The sequence below is a fragment of the Spinacia oleracea genome, unplaced genomic scaffold (assembly GCF_020520425.1).
Source record: "Spinacia oleracea cultivar Varoflay unplaced genomic scaffold, BTI_SOV_V1 SOVchr0_003, whole genome shotgun sequence".
Taxonomy (NCBI): Eukaryota; Viridiplantae; Streptophyta; class Magnoliopsida; order Caryophyllales; family Amaranthaceae; genus Spinacia; species Spinacia oleracea.
The window spans coordinates 166122-179503 of NW_026614331.1; the positions used below are offsets into that span (position 1 = coordinate 166122).

Consider the following 13382-nt stretch of genomic DNA (forward strand, 5'->3'; position numbering starts at 1 on the left):
TATTCTACTGTGTATTTAGGCATATATGATTTTAAGTTATGTACGAGACACCGAGACATTTATTTGATATGATAGAAATGAAGTTGGGTCTTATATGTATTCAATTTGATTACTTTGTGTAGGCTCTAAAATGTTTTTATATTTTATTACAGGTATTTAATAATTAAAAGTTAAAATTTAAAAAGAGCCCTACAAAAATTAAAAAATGCACTTAAACAACAGCGCTTTTTAGTTACACGCTATTAATTAATTTAAATTAAATTAATCATAAAATTTCCCGCCATACTGAAGCTTTAATAGCGCTTATATATTGAATGCTACTAATGAGGAAAAAATGACAGCGCTTTTTAAAATCGCGGTCATTCTTTTAACAACGCTACTAATTAACAGCGCTTTAAAAGCGCTGTCTTTCATTGATAAAAGCGCTATTAAAAGCTTATTTTGTTGATTGTTTTCCATGGTAGAGTGGATGCTGAAGGGCCTGAAGCTTATCAGGTATCCGACCATTCTAGAGAATTTTACATGCTTATTGAAGATTTAAAGGCGATTAGGTTAGAAAATTTTCCATCTTTTTTCCATTAATTTTAATTTCATTTTACATTCTTTTCAATATTCAATGGGTTAAAATGTTAAATGATGCTTGGCATTCTCTAATGTATTATCTGTAAAACTATGATTGGTCATTTTCTTCCATTTTGATTCTTGTTTTTGTGAATTTTTCCTGCTTCCCCCCCCCCCCCCTTTCCAAGAGTGAATTTTTCCGCACAGGGAGATTTTTCACATGGAATACAAGCAACAAGGTGCATATAGGGTAATAACAAAAATAGATAGAGTCTTGGTGAATGATGATTGGTGTGACTACTATCCAAATGCTGAGACTCTTTTCTTACCCGTGGGTACTTTTGAGTCAAAAAGCAAAGCTCAATTGGCTAAGAGCAGGGGATGAGAATTATCAGCTATTTCATCAGAGCATTAAAGTTAGGTGGTGTCTTAAACTGAAGGGTTCTAGTGATGTTTTTATTTATTTATTTTTTTCTCTCTTCTGTATTTTTTTTAACTGGGAGATATATAAGCTGGAAGCCCAGAACTGGGGTTTGCTTACATGACAGATTATAACCTGTGGATTTACCATGTCATTCGAATAATTAAGAGTAGCAACAGGGCGGACAACAAAGCTAACATTCAGATTATTGCCAACATCAAAACAGCAGTAAAATGACAGGAATTTGACAGCAGTAAAACCAGTTTAAGAAGGAGAACAGAGAGAAGTTTATTCTAATCTAAAACTTACATAGATATATGTCCTTTTACTTGCACGATATCTAATCCACCTCCTGCTGATGTGAACAAGAAAGCTTCTCCTCTTTGAAGGCAAAGTAGTATCAACATCCAATGAGATCGATCTTCACAAAAAAAATATGCATTTTCAAATGATATTTTGCAAAAGAATAAATTTAGATTTACGATATTGAGCACAATAACAACTTAGAGCAATTACTTGTGATGGAAGGGGATGAGTATAAATTGCGTCATACTTTTCTTGGATATTGAATGAGTCAAATAGTTTGTAACCATCGAAGATCGACCTGTCACCATAGAAAGCCTTTGCGGACAAAAAAAAACAGATCTCACCCTGAGTTTTGTTCATCTTGCAATGGTTTTGCAAAAATCTACAACAATTGTATATTAATAGTTATTATTCAACGTGGATACCGGTGTTTTAAAAATTTAAAATTTTATATGTTTACCTTATCCAAATATGTACACATGATGTACTCAGATAGCTCATGTTAAGCAAATTCTTGAGATCTTCACCAACGACATAAGCAGTGAAACTTTCTTGCGCGGGAATAAAAAGTACGCCATCTTCAAAATCAACATCAATAGTGAAGTCACACTATAGATTTTTGTACAGCTTGTACAACTCCTTAAAACCCGAGGGCAACGCCAAGTAGGTGGCATTACTAACTAGGAAAATCGGGATGCCTTCATCATCATTCCCCTTACCACGGCATCTAACTGCTGACCCAAGGTCATTACCCTCGTGCCTTTTTTCAATCTTAATCTTTGTAGGTGCTTGGTTGACTTTCTAATTTTTCAAGAAAAAAATATAAAATTAAACAAATTATTAATTTGTATTCAGTGTAGTATATATGCTTTATGAGTGTAGCATATATGTATTATGATCTGATTATGAATTAAGTTTGAAAGTTACCTCATTTGACAATTGGACTTATTTTTTAGGCCATTTAGCCCAACTCCCTTCTACTTGATCCCCTAGTACATCATGTCCGAAAAAGGGTAAAGGTAGAGGCGTATCTTCCTGTCCATCAAGTACATGAATGATAGTGACTTTGACATGATCTACGAGTAATGGGACATTGTGAACAAGCTCACCTGGTTGACTTTGGCATAATATCCATGTTGCCACACTTCGATAACCAAGATTATCATCAAGGACCATAAGGTCGCAAGGAAGTTCGTCCTGTAGGTAGAATTTTTTAAAACGTGGAATCAATTATAAATACAATTACGATATTAATTTATGCATAATAAATAAATTAAAGTGGGTAAATACCCTAGATTTGTTTGTGAATGGTTCATGATCAACATAATCAATCTGATCAATATCAGCCGGCTTATCAGTACTAACTAGCTGATCAATACCATCGACTGACTGGAAACTACTAAGGTTATGTAGGGGCATATCCACCTCAACATCAGTAGGCACTTTTACACCGCAAGATTTGAGTATGTCAAGGGCAACAACTCTCATTTTAGCTCTTATTTGGTCCCTTACTTATTATGTGATAACGATCAAATGTTTCCACTTGCGCATATGTAAATACTCCTTCTTTTGACAAATTCGCTTCTTCCTTTTAAAAATTGAAGTAATAGTTGTTCTCCCTCCAACTCCCCTAACATGTCCACCATGCTCTGCATTCCAAAGCGCTTCAGTCAAGATGTCATGGCTTCTAACAGATTTGAACTCGCCTGACTTTTCTTTTTCCATCAGTTCATACTATTTCAAAGTAAGAAAATCAAATGATTAATAATGCATAATTAAATCCTTAATGAAAACATACATTATATTTATTTATTAAACGAAATGAGATACTTGCTATCAAATCTATTGTCGCTTGAGTCTTTTTGTTTGTGATCCTACCCGTCTTGTCTTTTCTTCCCTCGATCCAGCTCTCTCATGACGAGGTCTCGGAGTGAATTTGGGTTTCTCGAATGATGAACCTGACAAAAGGGACTGTTTAATCTGCTCTTTGATGTATTGATTTTCTCTTGTTGCATATACACCACTACCCAAATGATAGGGGTGCTCGTTTCTAGCTTGGTTATCTCAATTTCTTGCACTTATAGCCTGTAAAAGAAGATGGACAAAAAGACGCATGGCTTACACCATACAAAAAGTAGTCAATATAAAATTCATAAATATGCAGGCAGTAATAGACATCGCAAAACTGCGATGAAGATCTGCTATTCAACTGACATGTACTGAATCTGCATTAGTTTAAGACAGTAAACAATAACAGATGTATAAAACTGATGCAGATTGAACTGTCTACTGACATGAATTGATGCAGATTAAATTTCATGTCAGTTAAATAGTACAAGAGGTGTTGGTCAAGTGGAAACACCTATCGAACTTTTCTCATTATTGAATGTTATTGAGAGATGAGGAGGCACTGCAATTATTCTCAGAGCTTATGTCATGTAACATACAACCTAATGATGTCACTTTCCTCGGAGTTCTGACAGCCTCTACTTACAAGGGCAATGTCAATCAAACAAAAGAATTTGACATTTCCGGCAATTACTAAATACAAATAGGAATTAATTATGAAGATAATAAGTTAATTATTTTAGTAATCATATTTGCTTGCTAGAGAATAAATGTGATTAGTAGGACAATATTGATTGGACCTACAACTAAAATAATTTAATCCTATAAGGTCACACATATAAGCACTAATTGGAATGGGCCCAAAAGGCCCGATGGCAACCGGTCTATTAAGGGAAAGAATGTTGGGCCTTGGTTTTGTGTTAACCTAAAACTCTCACATTATAATAGTTATAATGTCAAGGATTTAGAAATCACGTTCATTCAATATATCTGACAAAAAGAAAAACACAAAAACCCTAATTCTAATTCTCTAAACGCCGTACATCCCAAACAAAGCAAGAGACAGATTGTGATCGTTCTCTTCCGTACTAGCATACGTGGGATTCAATTCGTGCTTGTGGACTGAGTAGAGGAGCAACAAGTGGGGCTCTAAGATCTTCGAAGCTTGCATACGAACGGGAGAACACGCTTCAAAGGTGATTATTCTTTCGACTTAATCTGATCTATACTATTGTTATGCATGAGATCCTGTGATAGATGTTAGGAAATTGTTTCCTGAAATTCCGCTTTATGCATCTATATGTTCCTACAGTGGTATCAGTTTTAGCCTCTTGCATAATATTTTATGATCATGATTGTATGCAACATTATTATTTTGATTCAATTAAGGGAAGATTTATTTATGGCTTGAATTTGCAAAATTAATATATGATATTAATTGATTGGAATCATTAAATCGTGATTTAATTAATTTTTGCTCAAAATAAATTTATAAAATTCCGAAATTTTTATCACAGGTTCGAAATTAACAGTTAATATCACATAAAAATTTTCGGATTTTTTAAAATTAAATTCGTCAGATTTTAAATTATTTAATGGTTAATAAGATTAATCATGGAAATAATTTTTTAACAATTAAAGATTTGATTTTTAATTTGTTAAATAAATCTACTGATTATCCCCTAATTTTTATACAATAGCCGAAATTTTTTGGTAATTTTTTAACTAATTTTCGGAATTTTTGTATATTAATTATTGAATTTGGTTAATTTTTATGTTTAATTCGATTATTCATAAAATTTAAGGATAACAATTAACATTTTTGATTTTATTTGTTAAGAAAATTCAATAGATCTTCCTGGTAATTTAATTCGAATTTTTCGGATTATAATTGTTATTTTCTTGAATTATTTGAATAAAATGAGATAATTATGCCTTAAATTTTGAATTCTTGTTAGATTTAATTTTAATAAAGAGTTTAAATTGAAATCTAACTTCTAACAACCCTAAAATTCAGTTTAAGGATTGTTAATTTATTCAAATTTTTTGCCATTATTTTCGGATAATTAAACCCTAATTAAATTGTTAATCTTTAACAAAAGTTGAATAAAGATTAATTTAATTTAGGTAATTGTTACCCAAATTAAAATAACAACCTCCATGGCTGGGTGGCCACCACCCGCGACGGTGGAGCCACGGTGGAGGATAATTAGGGCGGCGTTCCGGCGGGAAAAGGGAATTAAAAATTGGAAATAAGATCTCCTAATTTTTTGGAAAAGTTAGAAATTTTCTCAAATTAAAGATTGTTTTCCAAAAGGTTTTGGGAAATAGTCTGGGTTGAAGGTTTTGGAAATTTGGTGTTTTGGTTCGATTCTCATTTATTAATTGAAATTGATAAGAAGAGTTGGAAATTAACTTGGGTTTAGTTCTTCTAAATTAAAAATAATTTCCAAAATATATTTTGAGTAACTTGAAAATATTTTTTTTTGAAAAACATATTTTCAATGTTGAGCATAAATCCATAAATTTCCTTTCAAATGCAAATTTTTGATTAATAAGATTATTCTAGCCATATTTAAATAGTAATTGAATTAAAATAATAAAGTTTCCCAAATAACGTTAAACTTAAATTGTTTAAGTTTTTTAGTATTATTTTGGAAATGTTATTTGCTTATTAATAGTTAATAAGTAAATCATTTTTGTCTAATATATTTTAATATTATATGCGTGTATGGAATATTATGATATTTTGTTACAGGCAAGTGACTAGTATGGCCCAAAATAGGATAGAAAATACGATCTGCGTATCGTTTTGTATTCTTGTAAATTTTGAAATACGATCTGCGCATCGTTCTGTATTGTTGTAATTTAATTTAAAAGTTTAAATTAGATTATAAAGTTCGTATTATGAGTTCGATGAAGTAAGAAGGTTCAATCAAAAATTCAAGGATGGAGATCCAAGAAAGATGAACAGGAACCCAAGAAGATTTGAGCTTATTTTTTAGGGGCCATACTAGGATCACATTTATTTTTATGCATTTTATATTGCCTTAAAATGCTTATTGAGTTTATGTATGTGGTTATTTAAAGCAATGTGTTCACTTTTAATTAACCAACATAGTAAACTTAGGTCCCAAAATAATATTGAGTTTAAGTGCTTTTCCATACAACACCTATAAAGCCTTAGATCATGAGTAATAGGTTCTGCCAAAGCAGGGTGTTGCTTATAATTCCGGGGATAGTAGGGTAGGTTTTTTGAAACTTACATGTTAATGTTTGGTTTAACTCAACAAAACTATCAAAAGACAAAGTTTTGGGTTTTGAAGCTAAGAGATAGGAAAATACAAAGAGTTGTTAACCTGTCTACCAAGAGTTATAATCAGTTATAATTAGTAAAATGTTTACTTACCTCGAATACTATAAATTAAAGTAGCAGGGCCAAAGTCCGTTTGATTTTAGTGGGAGGGGATCTTGGTTAATTCTTTATTCAATGGGGACTTCTAATTTTGAATAAAGGGTAGTAGTGAATTGAATTTGTTTAATTGCTACTTTTGATAAACATTATATTGAATCTTGCTTTACTTTTTATTGTAGTTATCATGTCTGGTGCAAACAACTCTACTTTTAACTTGCGCCCTCTAATTGAAAACAAACTGAATGCACACAACTTCCTACAATGGGAAAAGGCTATGAGAATTGTTCTCAGAGCGGAAGGAAAAGAAAGTGTTCTTGAAAATCCACTCCCTCTTGAACCCCTGCCAGAAAATGCTACTGAAGCTCAATGTCGAGCTAAACAAACTCTCCAGGATAACTCTCTGCAAGTAACATGTTTGATGCTTGCTTGCATGGAACCAGAGTATCAAAAGCGTTTTGATGGTCTGGATGCCTACACAATAATCCAGCAACTGAAAACTTTGTTTCAGAAGAATGCTAGATTAGGGAGGTTGCATAGTATGATGGTTCAGGACGAGGGGAACTTACCTGGTGAACCTGAACATAAGGATGTTCTAATGGTCAAGAGAGGTAAGCAGTTCAAGAGTATCAATGTCATAGAAGTTAATTTAGCTACAACTACTTCTTGGGTATTTGATACCGCTTGTGGGTCGCACATTATTGGTAATGTGCAAGGACTAAAAAGAAGTAGAAGCTTGGGCAAAGGCGAAGTGGATCTCCGAGTAGGCAATGGAGCAAGAGTTGCTGCTTTAGCTGTAGGAGATTATAGTTTACGCTTGCCTTCTGGTTTAATATTAGAACTTTATAATTGTTATTACGTTCCAGTTATTACCAAGAACATAATTTCTATTCCGATTTTGGACTCGGAAGGTTTTTCATTTCAAATTATGAATAATTGTTGTTCAGCATATTTGAATGGTATGTTCTATGTCTCTGCTAAATTATCAAATGGTTTGTATGTACTAGACTTACAAAACCATATCTATCACATAGAAAACAAGAAACACAAACCAAATGATTTGAACCCTACTTACCTATGGCATTGTCGATTAGGCCACATAAGCTCAAAGCGCATAGAGAAACTTCATAAGGATGGAATTCTCAAATCATTTGATTTTGAATCATTTGAAGTATGTGAGTTTTGCTTAATGGGGAAAATGACAAAATCTCCTTTCACAGGCTCAAGTGAAAGGGCCAATGATCTTTTAGCCCTCATACATACTGATGTGTGCGGACCTATGAGTACTTTGGCTAGGGGAGGGTACGGGTATTTCATTACTTTTACTGATGATGTGAGCAGATTTGGATATGTTTACCTCATGCGACATAAGTCGGAATCCTTTGAAAAGTTCAAGGAATTCCAAAATGAAGTACAAAACCAACTTGGAAAGAAAATTAAAGCATTGCGATCCGATCGTGGTGGTGAATATTTATCTCAAGAGTTTGGTGATCATTTGAAAGATTGTGGAATACTTTCGCAATTGACTCCACCAAGGACACCACAATTGAATGGGGTTTCCGAAAGAAGGAACCGAACTCTATTAGATATGGTTCGGTCCATGATGAGTCTTGCTAACCTTCCTGCCTCATTTTGGGGATTTGCGCTTGAAACAGCGGCATTCACACTCAACAGAGCTCCGTCCAAAGCAGTAGAAAAGACGCTATATGAGATGTGGACTGGAAAAGTTCCAAAATTGTCTTTTCTAAGGACATGGGGTTGTGAAGTTTATGTAAAACGTTTACTTTCTGATAAGCTTTCACCCAAGTCCGATAAGTGTCTTTTTGTGGGTTACCCAAAACAGACTAAGGGATACTACTTCTACAACCAAAGCGAAAACAAAGTGTTTGTTGCTCGCGATGGTGTCTTTCTGGAAAAGGAGTTTATTTCCAGAAAAACAAGTGGGAGTAATGTATATCTCGAAGAAATTCGAGATGAGCAACAAATGGATGAGGTTCACACCTCGTCAGAGACGACCCAGCATGAAAATGCTCAGGAGGCGGTGCATTCCATTCATGCGCCTTCTACCGTCCCACTTGGAGATAATCCATGCGAAGTCCCTCAACCTAATGAGGTGGAAACTTCTCCTGTTGTTCCCCAACGTAGGTCTAGTAGGACTGTCATTCCGTCAAAGAGATATATTGATTTCCTTTTGACTGAAAGTTCTGAAATAGAGATTTTAGAACATGAGGAACCTATTAGCTACACAAATGCTTTGACGAGTCAAGACTCCGAGAAATGGCTTGAAGCCATGAGATCCGAAATGGATTCGATGTTTGAAAATCAAGTATGGGACTTGGTTGCTTTGCCTGATGGGGTTAAACCCATAGGTTGCAAATGGATTTTCAAACTGAAAAAGGACAAAGATGGAAACATTGATGTCTTTAAGGCAAGACTAGTGGCAAAAGGTTTTAGACAAATTCATGGTATTGACTATGATGAAACCTTCTCACCAGTAGCCATGCTGAAATCCATTAGGATAATTCTTGCGATTGCTGCCTTTCATGACTATGAGATCTGGCAGATGGACGTCAAAACCGCTTTCTTGAATGGGTTCTTGAAAGAGGATGTGTACATGACACAACCACAAGGTTTTGAAGATCCAAACAGTCCAAGAAAAGTTTGCAAGCTTAAGAAGTCCATTTATGGGCTTAAGCAAGCATCCCGGAGTTGGAACCTCAGATTTGATGAGGCAGTCAAATCTTTTGGCTTCCTCAGAAATGAAGAGGAATCTTGTATATACAAGAAGTTGAGTGGGAGTAGTATTGCTTTCCTAGTCTTGTATGTGGATGACATACTTCTCATAGGAAACGACAAGACCATGCTTGAGTCAGTCAAGGAATGGCTTAAAAGTTGTTTTTCCATGAAAGACCTAGGAGAAGCTGAATACATCTTGGGAATAAGGATCCATAGAGATAGATCCAAAAGGCTGATTGGACTTAGCCAAGAGACTTATATTGATAAGGTTCTTGCAAGGTTCTTGCAAGGTTCAAGCTGGAAAACTCCAAAAGAGGTTTCATTCCCATGCAACATGGCATTTCACTTGGCAAGACTCAGTGTCCTTCGACACCTGATGAGGTCAAGCGCATGAGTAATGTTCCTTATGCCTCTGCAGTAGGGTCCATTATGTATGCCATGGTATGCACTCGACCGGATGTTGCATATGCTTTGAGTATGTGCAGCAGATACCAGTCAAACCCAGGAGAGGCGCACTGGATGGCAGCAAAGAATATCCTTAAGTACTTAAGAAGGACTAAGGATGATTTCTTGGTCTATGGTGGAGATAATGAGTTGGTTGCCACTGGATACACCGATGCAAGCTTCCAAAGTGACAAAGATGATTTCCGATCACAATCTGGTTTCATATTTTGTCTCAATGGAGGGGCTGTGAGCTAGAAGAGTTCTAAGCAGAGTACCATCGCAGATTCTACAACAGAGGCTGAGTATATTGCAGCAAGTGATGCAGCAAAAGAAGCTGTTTGGATCAAAAAGTTCATTAGTGAACTTGGTGTAGTTCCTAGCATTGAAAATGGCATTGAGTTATATTGTGACAACAATGGTGCCATTTCCCAGTCCAAGGAACCCAGATCGCACCAAAAATCCAAACATGTGCTCAGGAGATTCCATCTTATTCGAGAGATCGTTGAAAGAGGGGATGTGAAAGTAAGCAAGGTTCATACTGAGGATAACGTAGCTGATCCTCTGACTAAACCGCTTGCTGAACCTAAGCATGAGAGTCATACTAGGTCTATGGGGCTTAGGCATATGGGAGAATGGCTTTAGTTTGTTTACTTTATGTTTACAATTGTAAAGACATTTATTATGCTTTGAATGTTTATCAATAAAAGTTCATTCTTATTTAATTGTTTGGTTTAGTATTAAATAAAATGTCCAAATAACTTGTGTTTTCAAATAGGATTATCGAAAACGTTTTGATAATGGAACCCTATAAAGTGAACTGAAATCACAACTTATTAAGTCCCTAGTCTGAATCACTAAATTGGACATAAGTGATTTATGAGAAGACTAGCATGTAATTAATTGATAGTGCAGTTCCATGGGCTATGGAGACATAGGGATGTCTAATTGATTATATGGATGTATACTTGATGCATTGAGACTTGACCTAACTAGATTCTAAAAGTAGAATCAAAATTCTATATTTAGTGGATTCCTTAGACATGAGTATGTCTTAATAACCATGAGACAATTAGTTTAACCTTGACTCTGTTAAACGCCGCGCCGTAAAAGGAGGTTATAAAAGCAGTGATCAGGTGGGCTAAGAATTGAGTGGGAGTTATGGTCATACAAGAGTGAATAAGTCCTCCTATTTGATAGCAATGGTGTCTGGGCCTCTTGATGAGCAAGAACTGAAAAATTGCATGGCCATGCGGAATGGGATTAAAATGTTAATCTTTATTTGAACAGTTCGAACTCGGCGATCAAGAAACTAGAATTTGAGAATAACAGTGTGTTATCAAATTTTGGCATTAAGAGACTTAAGGAATTTAGCATTGCCTTCTTGTCTTCGGACAAGTGGGAGATTGAAGGAATTATGTCCTTAGACATTTCCGGCAATTACTAAATACAAATAGGAATTAATTATGAAGATAATAAGTTAATTATTTTAGTAATCATATTTGCTTGCTAGAGAATAAATGTGATTAGTAGGACAATATTGATTGGACCTACAACTAAAATAATTTAATCCTATAAGGTCACACATATAAGCACTAATTGGAATGGGCCCAAAAGGCCCGATGGCAACCGGTCTATTAAGGGAAAGAATGTTGGGCCTTGGTTTTGTGTTAACCTAAAACTCTCACATTATAATAGTTATAATGTCAGGGATTTAGAAATCACGTTCATTCAATATATCTGACAAAAAGAAAAACACAAAAACCCTAATTCTAATTCTCTAAACGCCGTACATCCCAAACAAAGCAAGAGACAGATTGTGATCGTTCTCTTCCGTACTAGCATACGTGGGATTCAATTCGTGCTTGTGGACTGAGTAGAGGAGCAACAAGTGGGGCTCTAAGATCTTCGAAGCTTGCATACGAACGGGAGAACACGCTTCAAAGGTGATTATTCTTTCGACTTAATCTGATCTATACTATTGTTATGCATGAGATCCTGTGATAGATGTTAGGAAATTGTTTCCTGAAATTCCGCTTTATGCATCTATATGTTCCTACAGTTGGTCAAGTGGAAACACCTATCGAACTTTTCTCATTATTGAATGTTATTGAGAGATGAGGAGGCACTGCAATTATTCTCAGAGCTTATGTCATGTAACATACAACCTAATGATGTCACTTTCCTCGGAGTTCTGACAGCCTCTACTTACAAGGGCAATGTCAATCAAACAAAAGAATTTTTCCTGTTAATGTTTGAAAGATACAAACTTAAGCCATTAATTAAGCACCATAATTGCATGGTTAATGTGTTGGGCCAAGCAGGCTTTCTTAATGAGGCACAACAGATAATAAAAGAGATGTCAATAGAACCAGATGCTATTATATTGGGATCACTGCTAAGTTCTTGTAGGAAGCATGGAAATATTGAGATGGCCATACGGGCTGGAAAACATATTCAGGAAATTGACTCTAAAGACAGTTCAGCATACATACTTATGTCTAATAGCGAAGGCCATCAAATAGCGAGTTGAGATGAAGGAGAAACGAGTTCAAAAAGAGAAAGGAAGCAGTTCCATTGAAATCAACGGACAAGTTCAAGAGTTTTCCTTTGGTAGAATATTGCATCCTGAAGTTCAAGACCTGATGTTACTTGTACATTCTATGATGATGGAAAATTAATGGAAGAAATGAGTATGTAGCATATGAATAAGCATTCTCTTTATTATAAAGTAAGCAAGAGAGATATGAAATTTACATTTGCAAAGGAATAATCTCTTTGTTCTGTTTTCTGAAGTCACTCATTTGTCAGATTTCCCATCTGCCAAAACCTGTGCCTTTTCTGGCTCCGTCATCCTTCTCTGCCATACGCTAAGCTGCTAACTATTTCAATATATGTACTTAATTACTATGTAAGTTATTACACTCACCTTATCATTGTCTAATTAAAGGAATCCATCGTAAATTGTTTATGTTATTGCCTACTATGATCTCACCAGAATAACGTAACTGCACATGTTTTAGCAATGGAGGAAAGCAAAGCATCTGGAAGGTCAATATGTTCAAGCTAAGTTGCTAACTGGTTAGATATTGTGAAGATGCTCAAGGAACAGTACTATATGAATGCAACTACGGGTTATGCTAGGAGCTAACTTGACATTGTAGTTTCTGCAGGACAGATGCAGGACAGATGCAAAGGCTTGAGAATATGCCTGAAATTTGCAATGAAAATGATAAATGACAGGTCTGCCGGTATCTATCTACAATACGCACGTAAACATGACCACTTGTGTTGTGGGAGTTTTTCCTTGGATGATGACGAGGAGGTATCAGGTTCCACGTAGCGTTGAGTCCAGTCCACGTCGGCGGCGTACCTACAAAACAAGAATTAATATTCCCGTAGGAATATTCCCTCCGATGCTTAAGTAAGACACGAGTTTTAAGGAAGATGTAATTAATAAACAGAAAGCATTAAAGTAAGTAGTAGAATGTTTCTTTATCTAGAATTGTGTGTCAATTTCTTGGGAATTGAGTATATTTATAGCCCCCTCCCCGTTTTGGGGGAAACCCTAGAGTGACCTCATATGATTGGTTGGTTCATCAGATGGTGACACGTGTCACCATCACAAATCTCCTTTTTTGGGCCATGGGCCTCAAA

The 13382-nt window shown here is 35.3% G+C and overlaps 1 protein-coding gene across 1 annotated transcript; it reads left to right on the forward strand.

Moving 5' to 3' along the window:
* The first annotated feature begins 3871 nt into the window (after window positions 1–3871).
* LOC130464805 (uncharacterized) lies at window positions 3872–12258 on the forward strand. The gene is made up of 3 exons (XM_056834032.1): window positions 3872–4332; window positions 6731–7633; window positions 11843–12258. The coding sequence occupies exons 2-3, from the start codon at window positions 6736–6738 to the stop codon at window positions 12256–12258; spliced, it is 1314 nt and encodes a 437-aa protein (XP_056690010.1). The 5' UTR covers window positions 3872–4332; window positions 6731–6735.
* The last annotated feature ends 1124 nt before the right edge of the window (window positions 12259–13382 follow it).